Source organism: Haemaphysalis longicornis, unplaced genomic scaffold (assembly GCF_048455015.1).
Source record: "Haemaphysalis longicornis isolate Haplotype H1 unplaced genomic scaffold, Haemaphysalis longicornis Haplotype H1 scaffold_1, whole genome shotgun sequence".
Classification (NCBI taxonomy): Eukaryota; Metazoa; Arthropoda; class Arachnida; order Ixodida; family Ixodidae; genus Haemaphysalis; species Haemaphysalis longicornis.
The window spans coordinates 476,294,634-476,319,250 of NW_027526203.1; the positions used below are offsets into that span (position 1 = coordinate 476,294,634).

General features: G+C 49.5%; 1 protein-coding gene across 1 annotated transcript in view; it reads left to right on the plus strand.

Annotated features, from left to right (window-relative positions):
- Nucleotides 1–24,617, plus strand: part of LOC144162761 (uncharacterized) — a 96,741-nt gene that overhangs the window by 58,523 nt on the left and 13,601 nt on the right. Inside the window, exons 6-8 of the mRNA XM_077693411.1 lie at nucleotides 10,806–11,075; nucleotides 21,038–21,112; nucleotides 22,683–22,766. Of these exons, the coding sequence (XP_077549537.1) occupies nucleotides 10,806–11,075; nucleotides 21,038–21,112; nucleotides 22,683–22,766 (429 nt within the window). The remainder of the gene's footprint in view (nucleotides 1–10,805; nucleotides 11,076–21,037; nucleotides 21,113–22,682; nucleotides 22,767–24,617) is intronic.

The window sequence follows — 24,617 nt, forward strand, 5'->3', positions numbered from 1 at the left end:
TTCCCCCCATATTTGGAGCTTGCCTCGCTCATGCCTGTATCGTAAAAAGCGTGTTCGCACCATGCCAAGGGTCTGTTGATTCTGGCCTGTGCCTTCAAGCAGTCGGTGCTTATGGCAACAGCACGCCAACGAGAACTCGCTAGCGCGCCAGTGCCAGCCTGCGCGAGTTCTGTGGACTAGTTCGTGGAGCAGTGAACGTTGCGGCCCAAAAAAAGGTGAACTCCCAGAATAGAAAACATCGGCGAAAAGCGAAAAAGTTGACTTATAAAAAAAACAAAAACAAAAAAAAACCATCTACCCGCGGGGATTCGAACTCGCGACTTGCAAAACACCTGCGATGGCATACCCAGCGCTCCATACAACTGGGCCACGGGGCGGGCTCTGGTGACCTTGCTAATATAAGGTATATATTGTATAACCAGTTTATACTTTTATTTAGTTTTGGTATTTCAAGCAGCTTAGGAGAGTATTTGTTGTATTGCGCTCGTGCACTAAGCGTCCCCCGAGTTTCCACAATAGCTCACGTCTAGCAATTGCCTTTCTTAGACGGAAAAGCGTTCGCAGATGCGTAGTCGTGCTGCTGACCGCTGTGCTTGTTCGCCCAGCGCAAAAAAGGGCTTCCCGCACCCTAGTTTTACGCTGTACGGTAAAAATATCAGTTGATTTTATTTCCTTAGTAACTATATTGACTTGGCTGACTCTTCTCCCCCTTCAAGAGGCCTTAGATTTTCCTACTGGCGTACCAGTCAGCGAAGCGTCGTATGTGCGCTTGTGCAGCGCTTGTGTGAAGCGACCTTGACTTGGAGCTAGATACAGTGTACAAACTAACGAAGTAAAGACAGGCACATTCTTCCATTCACAAACGTTGTGGCTTAGTTTCAACTGATCGAGCGAATTGCCATGACTGCCGTCGGCGGCCGGCGGACTAAACGTTGGGCCGACTGACTCGGTCGCGGAAGGTGGGCGAGCTGTGCAGTAGCGCAGCCAATTGCCAGCTCCTCTCCTGCTGACGTCACACGAAAACGCCACAGAAAATGGGCGAGAGTGCAGAGAGGAGGACAGCATTTTCGAATAGATTTTTCTACTACATAAATTCGCGTAAACGCGCTCAGAGTGGTCGAAACAGGGCCTAGGGACTCCGGTCTACAATTTGCGCTCGTAATCCCACATTGTTTACAAATCACTTCAGTGTCCCTTTAAGTCGCTGCGTCATCGTCTCCTGTATGAAGGTGAGCCTGGTGCACTGCTTGCAGTCATATCTAGGTGTCGCCTTGGCCTCTTCCTTGGTCTTGAAGATGTTCTACTCAACTCCCACCATTCCCCGCACCCTGCGCACTCTACCAATGTTTCCTCATCTCCACTCTCCGTGCTCGCGTCCGCCTTGGCCCGTTTTACGCGCGTCTTGCCCATTGCAGCGAGCGTCTCAGCCGCCGGTGCCTGCCGGTGCTCGTCGTCCGAGCCTCAAAACCGTTGCCGTGACATGGAGTTGTGGGGACGGTTAACAGATCCTTGTGGGGACGGTTAACAGACCCTTACCTCCCTTTTCCCCCGTGTTCACCCTCCCGCCCACACACACTCATACACCCGCGCGCACAACAAAAACTCGCATGCTCGCGCACAATCGCGCACAACACACACACACTCGTACTTGCTTCGTCGCGCAATCTGCTGCAATAGACAATGGGGCCATTAGACAATGTTGCTTACTTGTTTACAACTGCGGTGGCCAAATTTGGGCGAATAAAACGGAGAAATTTTTAAGGCGCTTGGTATGTGGCAGTCTCGCTGCGCTTGCAAACCAGCGCAGTCGCTACGAGAAACGTTTTTAGATTAGGCCAGTTCGAAAACGCCGCCGCCGGAGGCGGCTTAACTCGTACCCTGGCCGCAGCGGCGTTTACGTCGCGTCGAGATCGGCGGAGCGAGCCGCTGCCGCCGCCGGCGACCTGCCGGGAAATTCCCCTTCGCTCAGCGTTGACGAGAGCCACAGTTCGTTCTTTGATCACTTTGTGTTTCTTCGTTATGAAGTGAAGTGAAATTCATTGCTGCTGAGACGTAGCGCGCAAAGACTGCCGTGCTGTACGACCCCAAACACTGATCCCGTCGTCTGCGTTCGCCATCCCGCGAGACTGTTGCTATGACGACGACAAACGCTACTTTGCCAGGCTTAAGAGCTGAGAAATCTTCCTTCGATCACAAAAACGAAGGCCATTTTTCTATTAAAACTTTAGGTGATGGTTGGAATGGGCAAATTGAAAGCGAAATCAACAGCTTTGAACATGACATCGCACCGAAAAATTATCGACGAAGCTGTTTTCGCTGCGAAGCGGGAGGGCAGGGCGGGCGACGCCATGTTAGTCAAATCAAACCGGAAGCAGCAAAGAATGATGGGATAGAGTGCTGGGCTCAGTGGGCTCAAGTCATGGCGGGACTCGGCTTCACAAATGTGACGTCAGGGCCATAGGCGTGCGCAGAGTTATCGATTAGGGGGGGCAATGTCTTACCGCTGCGCCCCCCCCCCCCCCCCCCCCCCCTTACAGCAACTACCGACCTCTTCCCACTGAAGGCCTAGCGGTCCGAACGCAGTGCAAAGAGGGATGCTCGTAAAATTTTTATTTCAGTGCGATGGAATTTCAACACATACAAAATATTTATGAACAGAAATTTTTACTTTCATGTGTTACATCGACAAGGCATGGGGCAAATTTGGTACCCCCCTTCAGATGATTAGGGGGGGCGGCCGCCCCCCCTGCCCCCCCTGTGCGCACGCCTATGGTCAGGGCCTCTCCACCCTTTTCTTTCCTCCATGGAATATATGTTATGCAAAAGTGCCGCCATCTACCGGAAGAAAAACGAAACGAGCACGCGACGCCGTGTTGTATTCAGATTTAAGTGCAGCATAATGAGCGACGAGTGATCTGTGGACCTTTCTCTGTTGCTTGCCCACATTTGCAGGCGACTTCGTAAATACGCATTATGCATCGAAAAAGCAGTCAGGGAGGCACCGGCAGGGAAGCTGTTGGAGGCTGTAGCATTTCTTTTCCTCTTTTTTTTTTGGCTTTGAAAGTACCTCTGTGTCGGTTTGCATCCTGTGGGTTTCTCAGGAGGTCATTCCTGAAACACTTCGAAACTTGCGGGCTGTCCTGGGGTGGAAATGGGGGAGGGGGGCACTCGATATAGCTATACGCTAAGGATCCCCTGGGACGCAGAGGAAACCTGCAAACGAAAAAAAAGCACTTAAAAAATAAATTACATACCTGGCATTTTTTAACAGCGGAGCTGTTGTAGCTGGCCGAAAAGTGTAGCGCGCAACGTGTGTGGTGAGTAACGCGTTAAACATTGCCAATAAATTACCAGTAAATTGGCAATGAATAATTAACTTACCAATAAATTGCCGAGCGCTGGTGAGCGCGTGCCTCGCGGCGACCGCCAAGCATCCCCAGCACACGTAAGGCTTTAGCGAAAAAAAAAAAAAAAAAAAAAAACTGCGAAAGCCTTAAACAGCGAGAAAATACCGAGCGCTCGTGACCGCGTGCCTCGTGGCGACCGCTGAGCGTCTTTTGCTTGGGCCGTGGAAAATAAAACTGGGTGCACACTACCACTTAGAAAATTCCGCTTGAAAAATTTGATCTTGGGAAAATAGGCTGCGGTCGAACAGCAGGCGACGAGCGGTAAATGACCGATACACGGGTTACTATGTATGTTACTTGCGCTACTCATGGTGCTACGTGAAGGGTGCAACTCTCGCGGATCCCTTATTTCCTGTAACGTTTGGCAAACAAAAGAATGCGTAGTACTTCCATAAAAGCCTACCGAACGTCCAGAATAAAAAGAAAATGCGGGCGCGCAAAGCACGAACGGCAGACTCAAAACTCTACCCGCACGATAAAGTATGAGCTGACCGATGCTGTGCGCTTAACTACCAGCAGGGAGGAGTGCTCCTCGGCAAACACAGGGCTAGAAAACAACTCACTTTGGGACCTTTTTAGTCCTGCACATATTATTCGTTTCCTGACAATGCATGCGATCTAGCTATAAATTACTGCGCGAAGGGAAGTCGACACCCGCAAGCAACTTCACGCAGGGCTCGAGTCACGCTTCCGTTAAGAAATAATAATAAAAAAAGATGTGTACGCTATTTTCGTGGTCGTCCTCGTATCATCTTTGAGCACAGCAAGTTACACGGCAGCATTTGGGCATCTTGGACAACGATAAATGCCGACGTGCGTGTCGCTAACCCCGGGCTATCATGTATACAGCGGTACCAGGAGATCCGGGAATCCCCCAACATGGCGGAAGTGCACGCGGTTCCCGCAAGAGGGCGCCAGTTTTTGCATAAGGTCTATATGCAACCCAGCGGGCTATGGAGGAATTTGAATGAAGTGGGAATTAGCTTCCCTGCGGGCGCTTAAGGGTTAAACACACGTAAATGCCTCCACATCAGCTGAGGCTATCTGTCCGAAGAGTACAGGCTATTCGGAACATTACGAAAATTTAAACAGAAATTACAACACAGGCCTTGAAAATTTTATAGTGGTTCTCCAGGAGGTCAAAATTAATCTGGAGCCCTCCACTACAGCGTGTATCGTAACCCAGGCGTATATTCGTCGCGAAAAACCTCCCTTATAATACCCATCTTTTTTTTAATAATTTCGCCAAGCATTTCCATAGCGCATGATTCGCATTAGTAAAACGCAATAAAATGACCGCAATGCTATAGGCCACGGCCGGGCATGCGCAAAACCCCGTTGGAGGCGGAGTGCAGCGGGGCAGGTACACGCCACCAAGGACCTCACGGGGCGTCGTGACAGTGATTAACCAGCGAACAAGGCCGCGCTGCGCAGCCTCAACAGTGATTACGGACTGCAGCCAGCACGCTCGCGTAGAAACTCAGAGGAAAAAAGCGCCCCTACTGCACCGCAAAGCTCGACAACATGGCCCGGCGCGGAACGAGAAAAGAGAACACCACGTCATACCCGCAGCGGGAAACTCAAAGGAGTGCTCAGCGGCGTTCACAGCTGATACCAAGCTGTTGGGAGACCCCGGACTTCTCGGTGTTGAGGGGTGGGGGAGGAAGCTTCCTGGTGTCAAAGGTATACACTGGACAGCATAATTCTGCTTCACAAGAAGCTTAAAATCACAGACCGATAAGCCTACTATAAAGCCGACGGTTAGCCGAATAGGCAACAGCCTCCGTTTCTAATAACTTAGAGAAAGGAAAGGCTACTTAACATTTGATTGCTTTCATGTCATCAGCAAGGTAATAGAGATATTTCGGAAGTATAATGAGCACGCCTACATTACATAGTCTGAAGGCCCCGCACGAGGCGCCTCAGTGAGTATTCATGGTGACGGGAAGTGGAGACAGCACGGACCCCGCACTGGTGTTTAAGCTACCGTGACAAGGAGTTGAAAGGTGAAGGGAGAGACGCTGCAAATGGGGGCTCCCGCCGCCGATGTCTGTCTACTAGCTAGGGAGGGGCCTTCATGGCCGCCACGGTAGTCAGTGGACTCACTACGCCAATTCCCTGCAGTACACGATTTTTTCTAAATTCTGCTAACCCAATGGGGTCCCACCAAAGTACTTCAAATTGACGCACCAAACACAAGTTCATTTTCTAGGCGCGACAAAACCAATAACCAAATACTCTCTAATGGCAAAGTGCATAGGAAGAAATAACGTTCATCAGGTCACTGTCTTGTCGAGGCCATGCGGACGAATCAAAACGAACGTTACCACATAGGCTTCCCCTCCACTGGTGCATTGAACAGCCGTGATTCGGGCAGTCGTTGGTAGTAGAGCCATCTGATGGAGAGTACGCGTAAAGTATAGAATGCTGCCAAGGAGCGAGTTCCTTCACCAGGCAGGGGCGGATCCAGTTTGTTTCTGGGGAAGGGGGGGAAAGGTCAGTGACGATGATGATGATGATGATGATGATGATGGTGACGATGAGGAGCAGGAGGATGGTAGCCTTTTTTATTCACCGAAATTTCGGAAAACCACAAATACAAAAAATAGAAAAAAGCAGCAACTATACTCTTTTTGTGCTACCTGAGGGGTCATCTTGGGGGTATAAATTCAAAAATTAAGGGGGGGGGGGGGAGGTCAGGACATCCAGACCCCGCCCACCCCACCACCTCTGGATCCGCCAATGCAACTAAGTCACCTTTCGATCCCCACTCGGCGCGCCAATTTTATGTGACAGCTTTTTAGGCTTTGTGTAAGATACTAAAAAGTACCTTACACCGTGAACTTGATCCATTAAACCTTTCCTACGGCAAAGTTTAACAATGCATGAAAACCCTCTTCGTGAAACAAAAGGTCACACGCTGATAACTGAAATCTTTCAGGCGTCACGGAAAGCAACGCTGGAATCCTTCTGGCGCTTATACTGACCGGAAGTACCTGTTATTAATAAGCACACATTTTCGTTTTTCCCATGTGCAGCATCAATATTCAAGAAACATTTTAAATTGATTTTGTTTCCGCTAATAACAAGAAGATTTGCTGGGAGCGTTTACAGAAAAACGCTAGAATAATTGACATGAACTGCACCTCTGCCTAATTTTCAATTGTGGGCCTCGAATTTTAAAATCTAACGCCATATTGGTCCGTAAAAAATGCCAAGAATCAATCCCATCTGCCACGCAAACTTGAGGCTCATTGCATTTACTTTTGGGGCTTTAGAAATGCTTTTGAGGTGCTCGTGTTGAGGGCAGTTTTAAAAATTCAACAACATATGTTGCGCAGCGTCGGCTCTTTTTTAAGGAACACTGAAGTGAATTTGTCACGCTCCTGTTTTTGCTTGCACTGCGTAGAAGGGCCCAAATAACAGTTTTTCATCGTTTTTCATCAAACACAGTTTTCATCGTTTTATCTGGGCAATAAGGCGGTATAAAGCCTGAAAGAAGAAAAACTACCAAAGCGCTAAGTTGGGCGAGTTGGTTACTGTATACTAAGAAATTCATCGTAGTAGCGAACGTTAAGACAGGGACACAGCTAAAGAGAAGACGAAACAAACCGACCGAGAAATTGTGGAAGCCTTTTTGATAGGAAGAAAGGGGGATGTATGCGTCAGCGCACCGTCTTTGGCACTATCCGCAAAGGAAAATAATTTTTTGGAGAGGGGAAGGTGGTTGAGAGCGGGCGAAGGATGAAGGCTGTTTGCACGTGTCTGTTAAATTTCCGCAATATGATATGTACCGGCGCTGTAATGTGGCCTGTGATATAAGTGATAGTGTTTCATTACGTTTTTTTTCCCCACGATAACCCATTCCTTTTTCATGTACTTATTGGTGTTTTCCTGTTTATGTGGCATAAACTGAGTTGAAGTTCTAGCGCGTGTTTCGTCTTCTCTTTAGCTGTGTCCCTGTCTGAATGTTCGCTAGTACGATGAATTCCTTAGAAAAACTACCATGCGCGGTTTGCGGCGGCCGCACCAACTAACAGCAGTGACGTCAATAGAAGGTGCTACGTGATTGGACGATGTCCAAGATTAGAATTCAAACCAGCTTCGGTTACGGTTCTGTGAAACATGCATGCTTGGCATCCGACCTTATCATTGGATGGGCATTCTCGATATCTCATTATTCGGCATACCGCGCTTCCGCCATGTTGTCGGCGATAAAATGCGCCAGATAAGCGTACCAGCACGGCTTGGAATCGTAACAATCACTAGCCGAGGCATACGCAGTGGATGAACGCCTTCCGCGTCACCGCAGACGCTCAACTGCGATGCGCTTTGTCCCCATCTTTGGGAGCTTAGTTTTCCCCCATCGCCTGGGTTGTGCCTGTATCGTAAGGGGCGTGTTCGCACCAGGCCATGGCGTAAGAATATATTTAGGTGGTGACACTGCGCTCGATGGCGCGACCAGGGGCGGTATTCTCGTAACTGTCCCTTTTGAAAACGTCCCTTTTGCGTCCCTTTCATCGTGACGTACTTCCGGTTAAAGGAGTACTGACACTAAATTTCTCGCTTTCAGTTTTTATGCTGTAAAGAGTACCTATTGGCCCAGTAAAATCGAACCGAAAGCCGTCAGCCGCCAACACAGAATTAATTATAGCACGTTTATTGCAACCAGTTTCAAATTCGGTCGCCGCGCGGGAAAATGGCCGTTCGAAGGCCAGCCTGCAAGCGGGCCAGTCGGACGTCACGGTCTCACCCGTGACGTCAGGGACGTTCGCCGCATCGTCTGCTACGATTGCACATGGTCCGCACTCACCCAAGCAGTCGACATGTCGTCTGAATCGTCAGACTCGGATGAGTCGCTGTCACCCGACAGACAGAGCAAGTTTATTTGGCCAGGCAACTTTATTTGGCCAAGCTGGAGCAAATTTGCAAAAATTGGCTCCAGTCCACGCTGTGAAGGTGGTTGGAAAGCGAAGCTTTAAACAACACCCAGAACAATTGCCCACGCGACGTCACTTGAATTCACACACGTGGCTCTACAAATAGGGCAACCAGAGATTCTGCCAGCCGTTCCCTGGAATTCGCGGGGGCGGCGTCCCGAACGCAGCAGCAGCGTCGGCCACGTCCGGGCTGAAGCGGCGGATGCCGCCGCTGTAGCCCGGTCGTAAGTCGGTAGGAAAAAAAAAAAAAAAAAAACCGGAGAGGAGCGTTTTTCGATGGGTGAGACAGCGGAACATAGCCATCCTGATGTGCTAGCTTGGGGCTACACCACCGCGCGACACGAGCACAGACACCGAAACAATTCGGCATGTGAGCTTTGGGATTCCCATTTATACCGATTTAAACTAGTTAGTTTAGTAAGTATGAGAATTGCGAGAAAGTTGAGGGAACGTTTATAACCGCTATTTATCATAACCAGTTGCTACTTTGGTCTTTTGTGATGCCTCTTGAAGCACAACCGAATTGTTAATCACCAATTTAGAAAACGGAGTGCCACTCGTGGCAAGCAATGGCCAAAAGGTATAGCGTTTCTCTAGCGGCCAGATGTCTATATGTGGTCTCGACATTTTTTCCCGCCCTGCAAACCAATCCTTAACGCATCTTTGCCGTACGACCATTTAATTCTGTCGGGTCCGGATTACACAGAAGGTGCTGTCGAACAAGTTAATCAATCCGCGCAAGGGAAGCGCGCAATTGGCGTACAGCTGCACCAAAACAGGCCCAAATGAACCATCGCTAAAGCAGATGACAAAGCCGTACCGCCGACGCCACCGCCGGCGAGCAGGCACTTCTGGGCGGGGAACGCTGGGTAAATTCGCCGCGCCATCTCTAGTGTGCTCCGTGAGTGAAACTTTCCGCCGCCCTCCCGCCCTTCGCCACCGCCTCCGACGCGTTGGGAGTTTGTTGTCGCGCACGCCACGAAAGGACCGTTGGCTGGTAGAGCTAGAAAGCTTTGCTTTAAAAATAATGCTCTCTGTTTCATATATTCTGCCTAGTAATTTAGTGTCTTTATCAAGCAAAGGCTAAAACTCAAGAACCATATATTATTGAACTGCCTAGGTTAGAGCCAGCCAATTATTTTTTTAACAACTTCCAGGTGCGCAGAAAAACGGTGTGGTTCGGCTCTGTAGCCTTGACTGCATTGCCACAGTAAGTTGTCCCCGAGTGTAAATAACGATTGAAGGCTGGGGGAGGAAAAGCAGAGGGGAGTACAGCTTAGGACCGCCTGTAACGACAAATTTAGTTTAAGCCTGCGTCTAAGAGGGATGCAGATATTTTAAGAGTAGTATAACACAGATGCAGTGACTTCTTCGTTGCGGGGATGTGTGTCATCTCCCCGATATAAATGGGATAAAATCATTATCTATCAACAAACCCAATCAATCAATCAATCAATCAATCAATCAATCAATCAATCAATCAATCAATCAATCAATCAATCAATCAATCAATCAATCAATCAATCAATCAATCAATCAATCAATCAATCATTGCACCCGGCGGGACGGGGAAATGTTCCATGGTTTATGCGTGTATCACGTGTTTTGCGCTAGGAGCCGGCGTCTAAACAGCGTCAACAGTAGCGTCTTCGCTACGCAGTGAAACATGGTTGATTGATTGTGGGGGTTTAACGCGCCGACGCAACGCAGGCGATGAGGCGCGCCGTAGTGGAGGGCTCCGGATTAATTTTGACCACCTGGGGATCTTTAACGTGCGCCGAGATCTCGCACACACGGGCGTTTTTGCTTTTCGCCTCCATCAGAAAAGCGGCCGCCGCGGCCGGGAATCGAACCCGCGACCTCGTGCTCAGCAGCGCAACGGCTTAGCCACTGAACCACCGCGGCGGGTGCAGTGAAACATGGTGCCGACCGCGAATGTATGCTGGGTCGCGGGGCGGCCATGAAAGAGGACGAGCGTCGTGAGCACTAGCTACGCTACAAAACCACACGCGGAACAACTAATGAAGATTAGGTGCCTGATGCACGGCGTTCAGTTCGGTACCGTCGGACAAAAAGTTAACGGGCGAATGGACGTCGACCACACGGTTACGACCCGTCCGCGCGACGTTTGTGACGACATGGCCAATCTACGTCCAAAAGCAAGCAATGAAGTGTACAAGCGCACGAGTAAAGCTTGGCGGTATTAAGGATTTACACCTATGCGTGTGATCCGACATTTTTTTCTCCCATTCTCTGAAGAAGGGATATGAGGTCAGGGGCGAGTGAATCGTGAAAGAACAGAACTGCTTAGTCATTGAGCCGTAATGGCGCGGCAACGTTTCGCTGACAGCCCTTTTTCTCACCAGACCACGAGGAAGGGACATTTTCGGTACTAAATATGCTTCCGCGACTCCCTTGTCCAAGCACTTGCCTTCAAGCACGCGCGACGCCCCCGCAGGCCCGGCAGCACTGTACCAGATCTGCCTGCTGGCAGGCGGAGGCCGAGACTGCGTGGGATCGCTGGAGCTGCCACTTGACCGGCCAGTGACTCTGGCAGAGCTGCGGGCCGCGCTGAGTAAGGCGCCAGATGGAGCGTTGCGGGAGCTCACTGCGTCACGCTTCGGCTTCGTCACCGAGGCCTACCGGCCCCTGAGCCCTCGGGAGGTTGCTGCCTGCGTCGTCCAGCACGTTTACCCCTCGCGCGCCATCATGCTGCGAGAGAACACGGGTGAGAGTCTTGCTGCACGGGCCGCATTTGCTTTACTGCGACCGAGTGGGAGCGCGTCCGAGCTACGTACCGAAGCCGTTCGGGATGAGGAGTATAAACCCCTTCTGCCACAAATGTGGGATATTTTGAGTTAAAACGATGCGTTCTTTACAGTAGTAACGAAGGCCATTCCGTGATTTGGGAGTGGGGCCCGAGTGTTGGGTTGAAGAAAAAGCGATTCCTGGCAAGTGCTTTCACTGGAAATATTTTGCGTTGCCCCTGTTATCAATTCCATTGACTCCTAACATGCTGGCTGCATTGACAGTCACGCATCTCAGCCTCAAAGGTCACGACTGGCCGGTGGCACGTTTGCCGGAATCGTACCCCACCGTCTCTTGGACACCAGCTATGGGTCACAGCTGTTTACCACCAAAAAGAACCTTGTATTTTTACATTTTTATCGCCAGTCAATACTGGTGGTTCTCAATGAACATCTGGGAACTGTTGAGATAAAATGTATTTAAGGTTTAGCAACGCTTTTTGAACAGTTGCGGCTTCACGTCACAGCTTGTTCTACGCAAAATGTTGTGTTAGAAACGGTTTCAAAATTTTGTGTTAGAGAGCGACAAAAGGCATGCGCTCACGAGCGCTCGCCTTTTTGTCGCGCCTCGAGGTTTTCGCCATTTTTTCCTTATGCCACTGCGCGTGCCGCGGACGCTGGGCGGTCGCCGAGAGGCACGCGCTCACGAGCGCTCGCCAATTTCTTAATATTTTTTCCTGCAATGTCGAACTTACGGCTTGTAAAATAGCTCGGCTGTTAAAATGTTCCGGATATTGCATTTTACATGCCCACCATCTCGGACGAAGGCTCCACCTTTCGGAAATCCAGAAAAGCCCCTTCACAAAGGCAACATTTAGCATGACGCAAGTTTTGAGCACCTGAGCTGTTGCATTTCGAGTCTTTTCGCCCGTCTGCTGTAGCTTGTGTGTCACGAAGAGGCACGCAGCAAGAATCTACACAGGAACATAGGAAGTGAAGCGGCCCGTGGCACAAAGCGCTGGCGTGCGACCAGATAATGCGGCAATGAAAACGAACGCGGACTACCAAGCTTCGTAGCTTCGACGGCGAAGGAGAGGGTAGCGGCATCTGTTAGACGAAATAATAGCGGCAACAATTCATTCCGGGGCTGCACAGTGAAATCCCGATCGCGGCGGCCGCGCAGTTTCTTCTTCCGCGACAGATGTGGCTAGCTTAACCTAGGCCATCACCTCCTGTAGTTTTCAATTCCAAACGCATCAATCCCTCAATTGCTAGCCTTCCCCATAGAGTTTCTCAATATAACCTATAGAGGGGAAACTGCCGCTACAATCGCACGCTGCCATGCGAATTGTGGGTACCCGGGGCTATGTTCTCGCCCGCATAAATTCACAATGAATTCGCCATGTTTTTTGCGTGAACACAATGTACGGAATCAGTGACGTGTTGCACGTATACCTATGACGACATGCAGCGTAATGTGACGCTTCACTCATAAAGATCACAACCAAAGTACCAAATATTGGACATAAGAGATATAAAAACGCTTAGCATCTATATAAAAATTAGGACAGCAGCCGAGGCTGGCAAGGGAAACACATTTCTTCAGGTTAAAATTGGCGTCAACACCATAAGGCGATCGAGTAACGTTGATCCAACAGTGAGCGAAAGGCGGGTGTTGAGTTGAACAACATCACACAATCTTTTTAAAGCAAAGCTTTCTACCTCTACCCCCCAAGGGTTCTTTCGCGACCGTTGGTGTCACCAGAAAACTCCCGAGAACAAATAAAAGAATTTACTGCACCGCCAGGAATCGAACCTGGAACTAACCGGGCAACAAAGCAAAACCCGTTATCTTTCCGATTTAGCTACGAGCCCATGCGAAGATAGGGAAGAAAAGGGGTGTACTCAGCAAGCACATCTACGGATTCAACCCCTGCATTCTCGCTGAATGCCACGTGATAGCGATTAAAAGACGCTCACACCAACCCATGGCACCTCACTTCTAGTACGCCAGTGTGCTAAAACCTGTGGCTTCCAGTAAACACGTAAAAATTATCAGCTTCTGGTCGTCCGCCCTCACGTCAAACGACACCTCAAGGAACACATTGAAATACCCCTTGATGGCCAGGCCATCACTCCAAGCCCCAGCATCAAGATTTTGCGCCTACATCTTCAGACCAACACCAAGAGTGACAGATCATTGCAGGGCCTCACACTATCAATAAAATCATACACATGATCAGGCAAGTTAACACCAAGAAGCGAGGCCGCAAGGAATCTGATACCTTTCGATTACTTCAAGCCTTTGTCCTCTTGCGAATCACTTACGTCAGCCCCCTGCCTTCTTTACGGCAAGGAGGACTTAAGATGCTTTATATAATGACTAGAAAGGCGGTTGAGCAAGCCACTGGTCTTCCCATGAGTGCGTCTACCGAAAGGCTGCTTCGCACGGGGCTCTACAAGACGGTGGAAAAGCGGTTAGAGGGCCATCTTTGTGTATAGAAGCACCGAATGAGCAGAACTGCGGCGGGTCGCCGCATCCTTCACCAGATTAGCTGGGCAGCACAGAATGCCAATCCGCTTGATATACTCCTGGACGTTTGGCGACAAGAACTAAATATGCTCCCTTTTCTTTGAAATATAAACCCCTCACACGACGAGGGTCGCCGACAAGCACGGCTCAAAGGCTCAACACCAGCCTCGGTGGCCATCATGTCGTTATCTACACATACGCCTCCCAACATCCAGGCTAACACCACGAAATGGTTCCATTCAGCTCATCTGGACACCCGCAAACGCTTCCACAGGAGGCAACGAATACGACCACCCAGCCTGCACTTTCACCTCCTCCCCCCATCCTATGGAGCTGCACGAGGACAGTCACCCGCTTCTCTCGTTCAGGGACACAACCCAGCATTATCGCCTTCTGAGACAGACCCTACCTTCACCTTACCCTGACCTCTCCATAGAAAAACAAACTACCCTACGGCTCGTACAATCCGGCTCCTTCCCACACCCGACGCGCATTCACTTAATGAACCCCAATCGCTACGTCGCTGAATGTAAATTTTTCTCAGAAGTAGGAACACTCTGCCACATAATCGGGGTGTGCGACTTTAGCCCTGAGCACCCTCCTCTCTTTCCGTCAACCACCGAACAAGAGCAATGTGAGATGCTGCTGTCCAGCCCCTCTCTGCCTACCCAGTTTCAGCTGCTGGGCAGAGCACAGTCGGCGCGGACTGAATATGCGCTACAGTGAAGAAGGAACCACTCCCCTGGGCGGCACTCTGTGCCGTTCAGAAATCTGAATTTAAGTATTTACTGATGCTCTCCCTCCTCTCTTGCTCCTCCCCCATTTCTGCAGCCGATCTGATCGCCTCCGTCCGCGAAGGCAGAGACTGAGAAGTGAGATCGTCTAACACTGGGTTTGAGCTATAACTTCTTAAAAAATGAGTTTTTACTCATGTGTTCCACCAAACAACTCAATCAACCACCGTTCATGCATCGTGCATTAATTTAACCTTACCAAGAATATCTCTTACAGTAATAGAGGGTGTGGTTAAGTGCATTCCACTTCCCTCTGGTTTCACAATATGTAGAGCGACGTGAGTGAATTTAAGTGACGTCGCATGGGTAATCACTGTGGGTGTCGTTTACAGCTTTGCTTTCCAACCACATTCACAGTGTGGATTGGCGCTAATTTTTTTACCACAGTGTGGATTGGCGCTAATTTTTCTTTCAATCGCTTTTAGTAACATAGTTGGGCTCTCTGCTTTAATGCAAGCTTTGTTGCGTTATCACCTTCCCGGCCGCCACCGCCGCCACGCCATCGTCCGCTACTATGTAACAAGTTTATGGCTTGATCACAGAAAGAGACGGCCGCGACCATCGTTGTTATGGCGCGGTAAGGGCAGCGCAACGCTACGCCTGATAACTGCGGAGCCCACCGATGTCGCCGATTCGCTCATTCGTCAAGCGCGGCCTCAATCAGCGCAGTAATGAATAAAACAGTCAGTTTTCTTTGCTATTTTAAAGCAAAGCTTTTTACCTCTACCCCCCAAGGGTTCTTTCGCGACCGTTGGTGTCACCAGAAAACTCCAGCGAACAAATAAAAGAATTTACTGGCGCCGCCGGGTATCGAACCTGGAACTAATGGACTAACAAAGCGAGAGCCCGTTGTCTTACCGATTTAGCTACAAGCCCACGCGAAGACGGGGAAGACAGGTGGTGTACTCACCAAGAACATCTACGGGTTTTCCCCCTGCGTTCTTGCTGAGTGCCACGTGAAAGCGTCACGCGACCACTCACGCCCACCTAGCGGCCCTGTGCGCACCTTGCTCATGTGCTAAGAGTTACAAAAATTAAAGGAAGCTCACACCAATGCATGGCATCTCACTTCTAGTACGCCAATGTGCTAAAGCCTGTGGCCTCCAGTGTTCACGTAAAAAATCACCGCTCCTTGTCGTCCGCTCTCACGCCAAATCAAGGAATACATTCAAATACTCCTTGATGGCCAGGCCATCACTCCAAACCATAGCATCAAGATCCTGGGCCTACATCTCCAGGCTAACACCAAGAGTGACGTCTTCTTGCAGTGCCTCAAAAACAGCATTAATCAAATCATACACATGATCAGGCGAGTTGCCACCAAGAAGCGAGGCCTAAAGGAATCCGGTACCTTTCGATTAATTGAAGCTTTTGTCCTCTCGAGAGTCACTTACGTCAACCCCCTGTCTTCTTCTCGACGAGGAGGACATAGAGATGCTTTATATAATGATTAGAATCGCGGTCGAGCAGGCCATTGGTCTTCTCATGAGTGCGTCCGCACAGAGGCTGCTTAGCACGGGGCTCTACAACACGGTGGGAGACCTGATATAAGGCCATCTTTCTAACCAGAAGGTCCGAATCAGAACTGGGGTGGGTAACCGCAAGCTTCACCAGATTGGCTGGGCAGCCCAGAATGTCACTCCGCTTGATGTGCTCCCAGACTCTTGGCGACTGAAACTAAGGATGCTCGCTTCGCTTAGAAATTTGAACCCCTCACATGACGAGGGTCACCGAAAAGCACGGGCTCAAGCGTTAAACACCACCCTCGGTGGGGATCATGCAGTTATCCACACAGACGCCTCCAAACATCTAGGGCAGCAATACGCCATCATCGTGGCTATCTCCAGAACCAACCTCCTTGCGTGTACCTCGCTTAGGACCCAAGAAATGACGGCAGCAGAAAAGGCAGCCATCACCTTGGCTCTCACTCAACCATGGGTTCGGAGGGTAGTCACCGATTCCCAGCAAGCCTACTGGAATTACCTGTCGTGTTGGGTGTCCTGACCTGCACTGCGCGTGCTAAAAAACCACTCCCCAAACGGTTCCACTCAGCTCATCTGGACACCCCTTTACGCTTCAATGGAGGGAAATGAATACGCCCACCCAACAAGCCTGCGCTATTACCTCCCGTGCTATGGAGCTGCACGAGGACAGTCACCCGCTTGTCACGTTCAGGGAGATAACCCAGCATTATCGCCTTCTGAGACAGACCGTACCTTCGTCTTACACTGACCTTTCCAGAGAACTACAAACTACCCTACGGCTCATACAATCTGGCCTCCTTCCCACAGCCTCCGCGTCTTCACTTAATGCATCCGTATCGCGACGACGCTGAATGAATGTAAATTTTGCTCAGAAGTACGAACACTCCGCCCCGTAATCGGGGTGTGCGACTTAAGCCCTGAACACCCTCCTTTCTTTCCGTCAACTACCCAGCAAGAGCAATGGGAGATGCTGCTGTCCAGGCCATCTCTACCTACCCAGCTTCAGCGGGTGGACAGAACACAGGCCGCGCGAACTGCATATGGGCCCCGCAGAAGAAGGAATCACTCCCCTGGGCTGCACTCTTGGCCGTTCAGAAATCTGAGCAGAAGTAGTTCTTCCTCCGGCTCCTCCTCCCCCGTCTCTGCCACAAATGTCGTTGCCTCCGTCCGCGGTGCAGAGACGGAGAAGTCAGATCGTCTAACACCGTGTTGGAGCTTACTTTAACTTTATACAAAAACTTTCCACTCTTGTGCTACACCAATACAACTCAACCTACCACCGTTCATGCATCATGCATTGATTTAACCTTACCAAGAATATCTCTTTGAAGTAATAAATGGTGTGGTTAAGTGCATTTCACTTCTCTCTGGTTTTACTATTGTAGAGCGATGTGAGTGAATTTAAGTGACGTCGCATGGTTAATCGTTGGGGGTCCTGTTTACAGCTTTGCTTTCCAACCACATTCACGGGGTGGATTGGCGCGATTTTTTTTTTGTAAGTTGATTTCTTCGTTTTCGGGCGATGTTTTCTATACTGAATTCACCATTTTTTGGGTCGTAACGTTCATTGCTCCACGAGAGAGTTCGCAGAACGCGAACAGAATAACACTGACGCGCTAGCGAGATCTCGTTGGCGTGCTGTTGCCGTAAGTACCGACTGCTTGCGGGCAGTGGGCACAGGCCAGAATCAGGAGACCCTTGGTTAGTGCAAACACGCTTTTTACGATACGGCATGAGTGAGACAAGCTCCGAATATGCGGGAAAAGCGCATGGCATTTGAGCGTCTGCGGTGACGCGGAGGGCGTTCATCCACTGCGCAGGCCTCGGCTAGTGATTGCTACGATTCCAAGCCGTCCTGGTAGGCTTATCTAAGGCGTTTTACAGTCATCAACATGACAGAAGCGCGGTTTGGCGATTATTGAGATATCGAGAATGCCCATCAAACGATAACGTCGGATACCAGGCATGTTGTTTCACACAACCGAAACCGAAACTTGTTTGATTGATTGATTGATTGTGGGGGTTTAACGCGCCGACGCAACGCAGGCGATGAGGCGCGCCGTAGTGGAGGGCTCCGGATTAATTTTGACCACCTGGGGATCTTTAACGTGCGCCGAAATCTCGTACACACGGGCGTTTTTGCTTTTCGCCTCCATCAGAAAAGCTGCCGCCGCGGCCGGGAATCGAACCCGCGACCTCGTGCTCAGTAGCGCAACGCCTTAGCCACTGAGCCACCGCGGCGGGTCGAAACTTGTTTGAATGCTAATCTTGGACATCGTCCAACCACGTAGCACCCTTACCTGACGTAACTGCATGCGGTTAGTTGGTGCAGCCGCCGCAAACCACGCATGGTATTTTTTCTTCTTTCAGGCTTTATAAAATAAATACTGCCTTATCGCCCGGATAAACGATGAAAAGTGCGTTCATTTGAGCCAGTTTACTCAGTGCAAGCAAAAACGGGAGCTTGACAAATTCACTCCAGTGTGCCTTTAATGCAATTTCATGATGCTTTGCGCGCGTGCTTGAAGACTTACTTGCGATAATATATAGGCTTCCTATAATGCTTCATTTATATCTGCTTGGACAAAACAAATAAATATAGGGCGACTAAATCACTTTTTCCATCCCTAGCTGTTGCATGTGCTTCGCCTGCCAAGGGAGAAGCAGACGATAATAATACGGTATTGAGAGGAAGCATGAATACAGTTTAAGACAGTATAAATAATTAATGTTTAGCTAAATATCGCAAAAAACGAAAAATTCAGAATCTATATATCTATAGTTTAGAGTATGTAATAATTTATAAATATATACGGAGCGTGAGCAAAATGCAGGACTCCTGCTTTTTTTCCCCTTTCTAACCTCCAGAGATATTTCTCAAAGTAAGCACTCGAACCCACCAGCTTTAGACAATGTAAAATTTGTTAATCACGGAACTTTTGGCAGCATTTTTTTAAAAGCTTCATTTGCGTAGCCACAAAGTCGTTGCCGGCCATGCCACGCCGAACTTCCGGCCGAACTACCGGGAATGGGATCGCCCATGGAGAATGGAGCGCTTTCGCGGAATAAGGTAGGCACTAGCGCCAGAATCCACTCTAGGTAAGCTAGTGAGAAACTTTATGGTCGCCCAGCACTTTAGCCACGTGGCCGGTTAATCTCGGGTTCGTCGCGTGGTTGAAAGCGGCAACGTCGGCAAAACGTGCTCCGCAGCGGCACTCAGTTTTATATCGCTGGCCAGAGCACCGCTACTTGGGCAATCTCGAACATCGGTTGCCTTGGCAACCAGGCACAAGCCGTTCTCGAATTCAGTCACGGTCGGGTGGTCTAGGTTAAGCTCTGGGCCCCACCTTACGACATGTGGGCGAAACAGTCTTCCCAGGCACGCTTATTCTGAAGCGGGCGATGTTTTAGGCATTGAAAAAAACACAGGAGGTGCTGCCTAGGCCAAGCGCTTGTGACGTAATCTGGCAGCTCTAGGAAGCACCGTTTCCCCTCCTGTCCTGTTCGTACTCCGTGCGTAGAGATAGGAGCAGATTCTCAGAACCGGCAGCGGCCTTGCAGAAACCGTTTCCCAAACTCACCGATAGAGGGCGCGGTGGTGTCGCAGGGTCTAGAGTTCCTCTAAGAGTACCGCGACCCTTTTCCACGCGCCGCCGTGATGACGTCACTCCGGTTATCCATGCCGCGCAGAGAAGCTCCCGCTACGGCTGCGCCGAAGCCGCCGATGCGGGCAGCACCGCGCCTCGCCCAGGAGCAGCAGCAGCAGCAGCAGCGTGCGCGACATCGCAGGAATCCAGCGTAGCCGCCGTAAGGCGCCGCCGACCGAAGCGCCCCCCACCGCGCGTCGGCCGCCGTCAAAAGCGTTGCGGCGCGGCTCCTACACGCGCGACGGGCAGTTTTCCCGCAGCAATCCGGATAACAAGATGGCGGGAGGTCGCGCAACTCTTAGCTCCCTGCGGGAGCTATATAGAGGAACTCTAGCAGGGTGCGGTTTCCCTCCGTCGCGTTCGGGGAGGTAGCCTCTTACCGCTGACGTTTAGCCGCCGATTCCTCTGCGCGAACCGTACAATTTGCGCGGCGACGGCGCTGCCGTTTCTGGCCGAGCGCCCGTTGACATTTCAGCCGGCACAAGAGAACCACAAGTCTGCTGTTTTAGCAAATTTCTCACCGAGTGGAACTGGGTTTATTTTGTTTTATGACAACAAATAAAATTTTGCTCAACACTTCAGAATTTGTAATAAGTAGTAAAAAGATTTGCGCCTGATGCCTTCTACTTTTACGGACGCTTTAATTTTAAACACTAACTGGGCGAGAAAAAAATTCAGAAATATAAACGCATTTCAATCATCAAACGGGAGAATTCTGCGAGGCCCCGTAATGCGTGCCATGGTTATATTATTGTACTCATAATTTCCAACAGAGGGTTCAACCACCCCTGACAAAACTTACTTGGGTACTACATTGTGCTTACGCGCATTGAATGATAGGCATGATGACAATGGGAATCAGTCCTGAGCCTCTTACAGCAGCTGCCATCTTCACCCTCAAATTCCCCTGGGTGGGCATTTGGACATTCTTGGCTGCTGGGTTGACGTGACAACCAAATATGTATTGGTGAATCGGCCGTGAGCTGCTTCTGACGGCAGCTGCTATCGATATTGGCCAGTCCCCTTGAGTAGCTAGGTGCGTGGCCAGCCTGAACTTGGAACACGGATACTGCGAATCTGTATTATGGCAACTTCATAAAACCAGCATGATGTACACGCGTGATGTAGCAGTAAGGAATCGCCAGGGGAAGCTATAACGCATTCAACGGGCGTATTCAGACTTAGGTGTACCTCGAAAGCCGTGACCCGTGTGGCATAGGCGTACAGCTGTGATCAAGTCACCACGCGCTCCTGGGTTATATTTTCGTTTATCGAAGGGGTGGGGAATTTTGGGGCCACCCAGTGGCCCCGAAATTCCCGGTTTCTAAAAACGCCCGGTTTCTTGCCTCATCTGGTACATAACGCTTTCGCATTAAGAGTTACGCTTTCTTCAGTGCTCTCCCCATTGAACCTGAGTAAACACCCCTAAGATAAGCTACGCAGTGGAAAGAGCGTAGACTTGACTGCAGCATGGAAACTTCGCAGAGGTCGTGGAGACGTCTCCGCTCTCGTGGGAAGAGCCCAGCTCTACGACGCCTCCCGTAATCAGCCATGACCCAGGTGAGTTCCCATTTTCAAGGTCACAGCAGCTTGCACATATCACGGAAGCTCTGGCACGAAGGCACAAGAGTGCAGAATTTAGCGACTCGACAGTTCGCGGACTGGTTATCGAGCGCAGCTTGTGCGTACAAAACATCCGCTTGTGATTGTCCTCCAAAAAAAGCGCGCCATAGATAGGCACCAAAACCCCTTACAGCCAATGAAACTAGCGCTTGCCATTATTTTAGGACAAACACGCACGAAATAAAACCAATCCTTTCACGAAGACGGGCGTGAAACTGCAAACCCACGAGCGCGCCGCAAACGCGTGGATGGGCTAAAAATATTTAGACAGCGTGTGCTAGCTGGTCGAGGCTCGGTCGTTTCAAAGTTTTATATGTAGAGCATATCTTCGTGAACTCGGAGAGGTCCTGTGGCGTCAATTTCGTGCCATAAATTCTTGGCGTCGCTTTTTTGAAGCCGGTTTCAGCTCCTGGACGTCTGTATGCCCTTCTAAAAGCATTTCTACTGTAAAAAGGCACCTGGACACGAAGTACATATAGGCAACACCTTTCTTAAGTACTGGGGGCCCCGCTTATACATTTCAACACCCTTCAGAGAGAGGAAACTGATTTTTTTAGTTCCAACGTTCCCAGCTGTTGGTGCCCCCTGCTACCCTTCATGAAGTTCCTGGCGCCGTCACGGGTTACTAACCACCCAAGGAATGTCCCCGGGGTGCGTAAGCATTTCAGCCGCATCCGCTAGGCCTGGGTTGAGGGTGCCGAGCGCGCAAGGCCTTCTTTAGTTGCGCAAGCAGGCGCTACTCAATAACAGCTGCATGAGCAAATGGATCCGTCGTCACATCCGTCGTCATCAAGAAAAGACATCGCTGACACCGCGGGCTGCATGGCTTGTTCATAGACTCGTGCGACTTGAGGCGTGTGTCATCGTCAGCGGTTTCTAGGCCATTCCAAAAGTAGGCAGGCTAAAACTAACTACAAATGCGAGCTTATCTCTCGAGCGAGAGGGAAAACGATTGCGCCAGAAAGCTGGCAAAAGCACATTTCTTTTTCTTGCTGTCATAAAATGTCTCGGTAACACGTGTATGTCAAGCCGTCGCTCCGAATTCTTTGTGGGCCATAAACTGTGGACGTGGCCTAGAAAATTTTGGCAAAGGCTGTATATTTCGCAGGTCGTTCAATAGGGCCTGCCACCGAACACAAACCATTCTTTTTTGGGGGGTTACGTGCTGACGCTACACTTGAGCTATATATGGGGATGCCGTATGGTTTAATTTAGACCACTTGGTGATATTGAAGTTTTGCCAAAATTTGCACACACGGGTGTTATCCTTTTTTCGCCGACATCGGAACCGTTGCGGCCAGGATCGTCCTCGGCACGAGCAGCAAAACGGCCAAGTCATTGCTGGCCTTAAATATGGGCCTGCAAGAGCACTTTGAAAATTCACCTGCGGGGTTTTTAATTACACTCTCTTGGGTGGCGTCGCTGAAGCTCGGAGGAGGGCCTCGGTGTCTTCATGTGCTCAAAGATCTCTCGAGAGTGGCGGTAAGCATTGTGCTTTTTCTCCCAGATGTTAACCACGCCTCATCGCTGGCCAGGAAAGTGATGCCTACAAGGCCGTGGAGGAAGATGAACAACAGCGTACACACTTACGGTGAGCAAAGGTCGATACACTTTGAATGCACCGCTTAATACTTGTTACATAAAATACATATACATTTTACTGCACATAAGAGTCATAATCAACAGCAACAGCTTACTGAGGTCCACTGCAGGACGAAGGCCTCTCCCACTGAGCTCCACCCGCTCCTGCCTTGCGCTGCTCGAGTTGCCCCCGAATTTCCTAATTTCGTCCCTCCATCGAGCTAGTGGCCTTCCTCCAGACCCGTCTCTCGGGATTACTGCGTTACCCTGGTGGACCACTGGTTCTCATTTCGTCTCACTACATGACCTGCCCAAGTCCATATCTTTTTCTTAAGGGCGCACGGTAAGGGAAAAGTAAAAAAAAAAGACTTTTTTGCTTCGCAATTTGGGCTTTTCTTATTCACACTTTCCATAATCACACTTTTCTTAGAAAGTCGTATTTATGGCTCAAAAACAGTTTTTTTTGTAAGAAAGTAGCACGTGACCACGTCATCTTTCAAAATGTACTCCGTGTTTATTGTCATTTCTTCCCATTAAGAAACTTCCAGCTCCAGATCAAAGAGCTTTTCTGGAACCAGCTGTATTAAAACATTGCTTGGCAACCAGTGCATAGCTGATTTTTCAGCCAAGGCAATCCAAAGACGCTGTGCACGTTTTTTTTACATTTGTGCTTCGGAGCAGCGCAACGAAAATTGTCTGCTGGGCTTCACACTCTCCAGATTGCAACACGGGCTTCTGTTCTTTCATTCAATGATGATAGCAACGCACGAGCCAGCCTTTTGAAATTATTCGTGTCGAACCCTGTTCACAACACAACCATCAAGTGGCCGAAAGAGGTTGACCACAAGCTAAGATACTTTGCGAACAGAGCTGCATGAGAGTTCACAAAATAGGCAAGGCAGGACAGACGACGGGCTGAAAAGGAAAAAAAAAAAGAAAGAAATGACTTCAATGGTGATTACGAAGCTGGTGCTTACGAAGATGGTGCTTACGAAATAAAGGACTGAAGTGGTGTTCGTGGCAAAAAAGCATTTTTTACGTCTTTTCTTACTTTTTCAGTAATAAAAACAATTATTTCCTGTCTTCCAGGATAACGGCCTGATTTTCCCCCTGTCATCTACATAAATTGTCAAATGTACTGTGCCAGAATTGAAAATATGCCCGCAGCAGTTTTTTTTTGTAACGCAATTTTCAATATGCAAATAAAGCCAACATTTCTAAGCCAAAAACTTTAATTTTATTCTGATTCCAATAATTCTGGTACCGTTAAAATAGCCTAAAATTTGAAAGAAAATGATGCATGAATTATGTAGATACCTTTAGTAGATGCTGACAAAAACGTACCTCAAAATCTGCAAAAATGCATGAGAAGTTTAGAGCCCTTAATTTGAACTCGAGTTTGTTCCCTGATTCAGGAAGCTCGTTTCTCAATCCCATCACTCTTCGTTTCATGCCCCGCTGAGTCGACGTACGCTTGCTTTCCAGTTGTTTACTAAGGCTCAAAGTTTCCGCCCCATACGTAACCACTGGAGACCGGATTTAGGCAAATGCCTATTTTGTTCCTTGCGCCCATATCGCACCACTTTCATATATAAGCATGGATTCGGGATTAATAAAGGTTTCATGGTGTTTTCATAGTGCCTATAAATGCCGATTTGGGCGTTTGTGTCTAACTACCTAAAATGCCTATAAATGCCTATTATCAAAATCGGCGCTTACAGGAAAATCGGCACTTATAGTTCAACAAACTCCCGGAAAACAACCGCTTGAAGGAGTGGAATGGGACGGTAATTCTCAGTGACAAGAGGCACATATTTGAATCCAGAAATGTGGACATCGTGGTAGTTTCCTATTGTTTTCA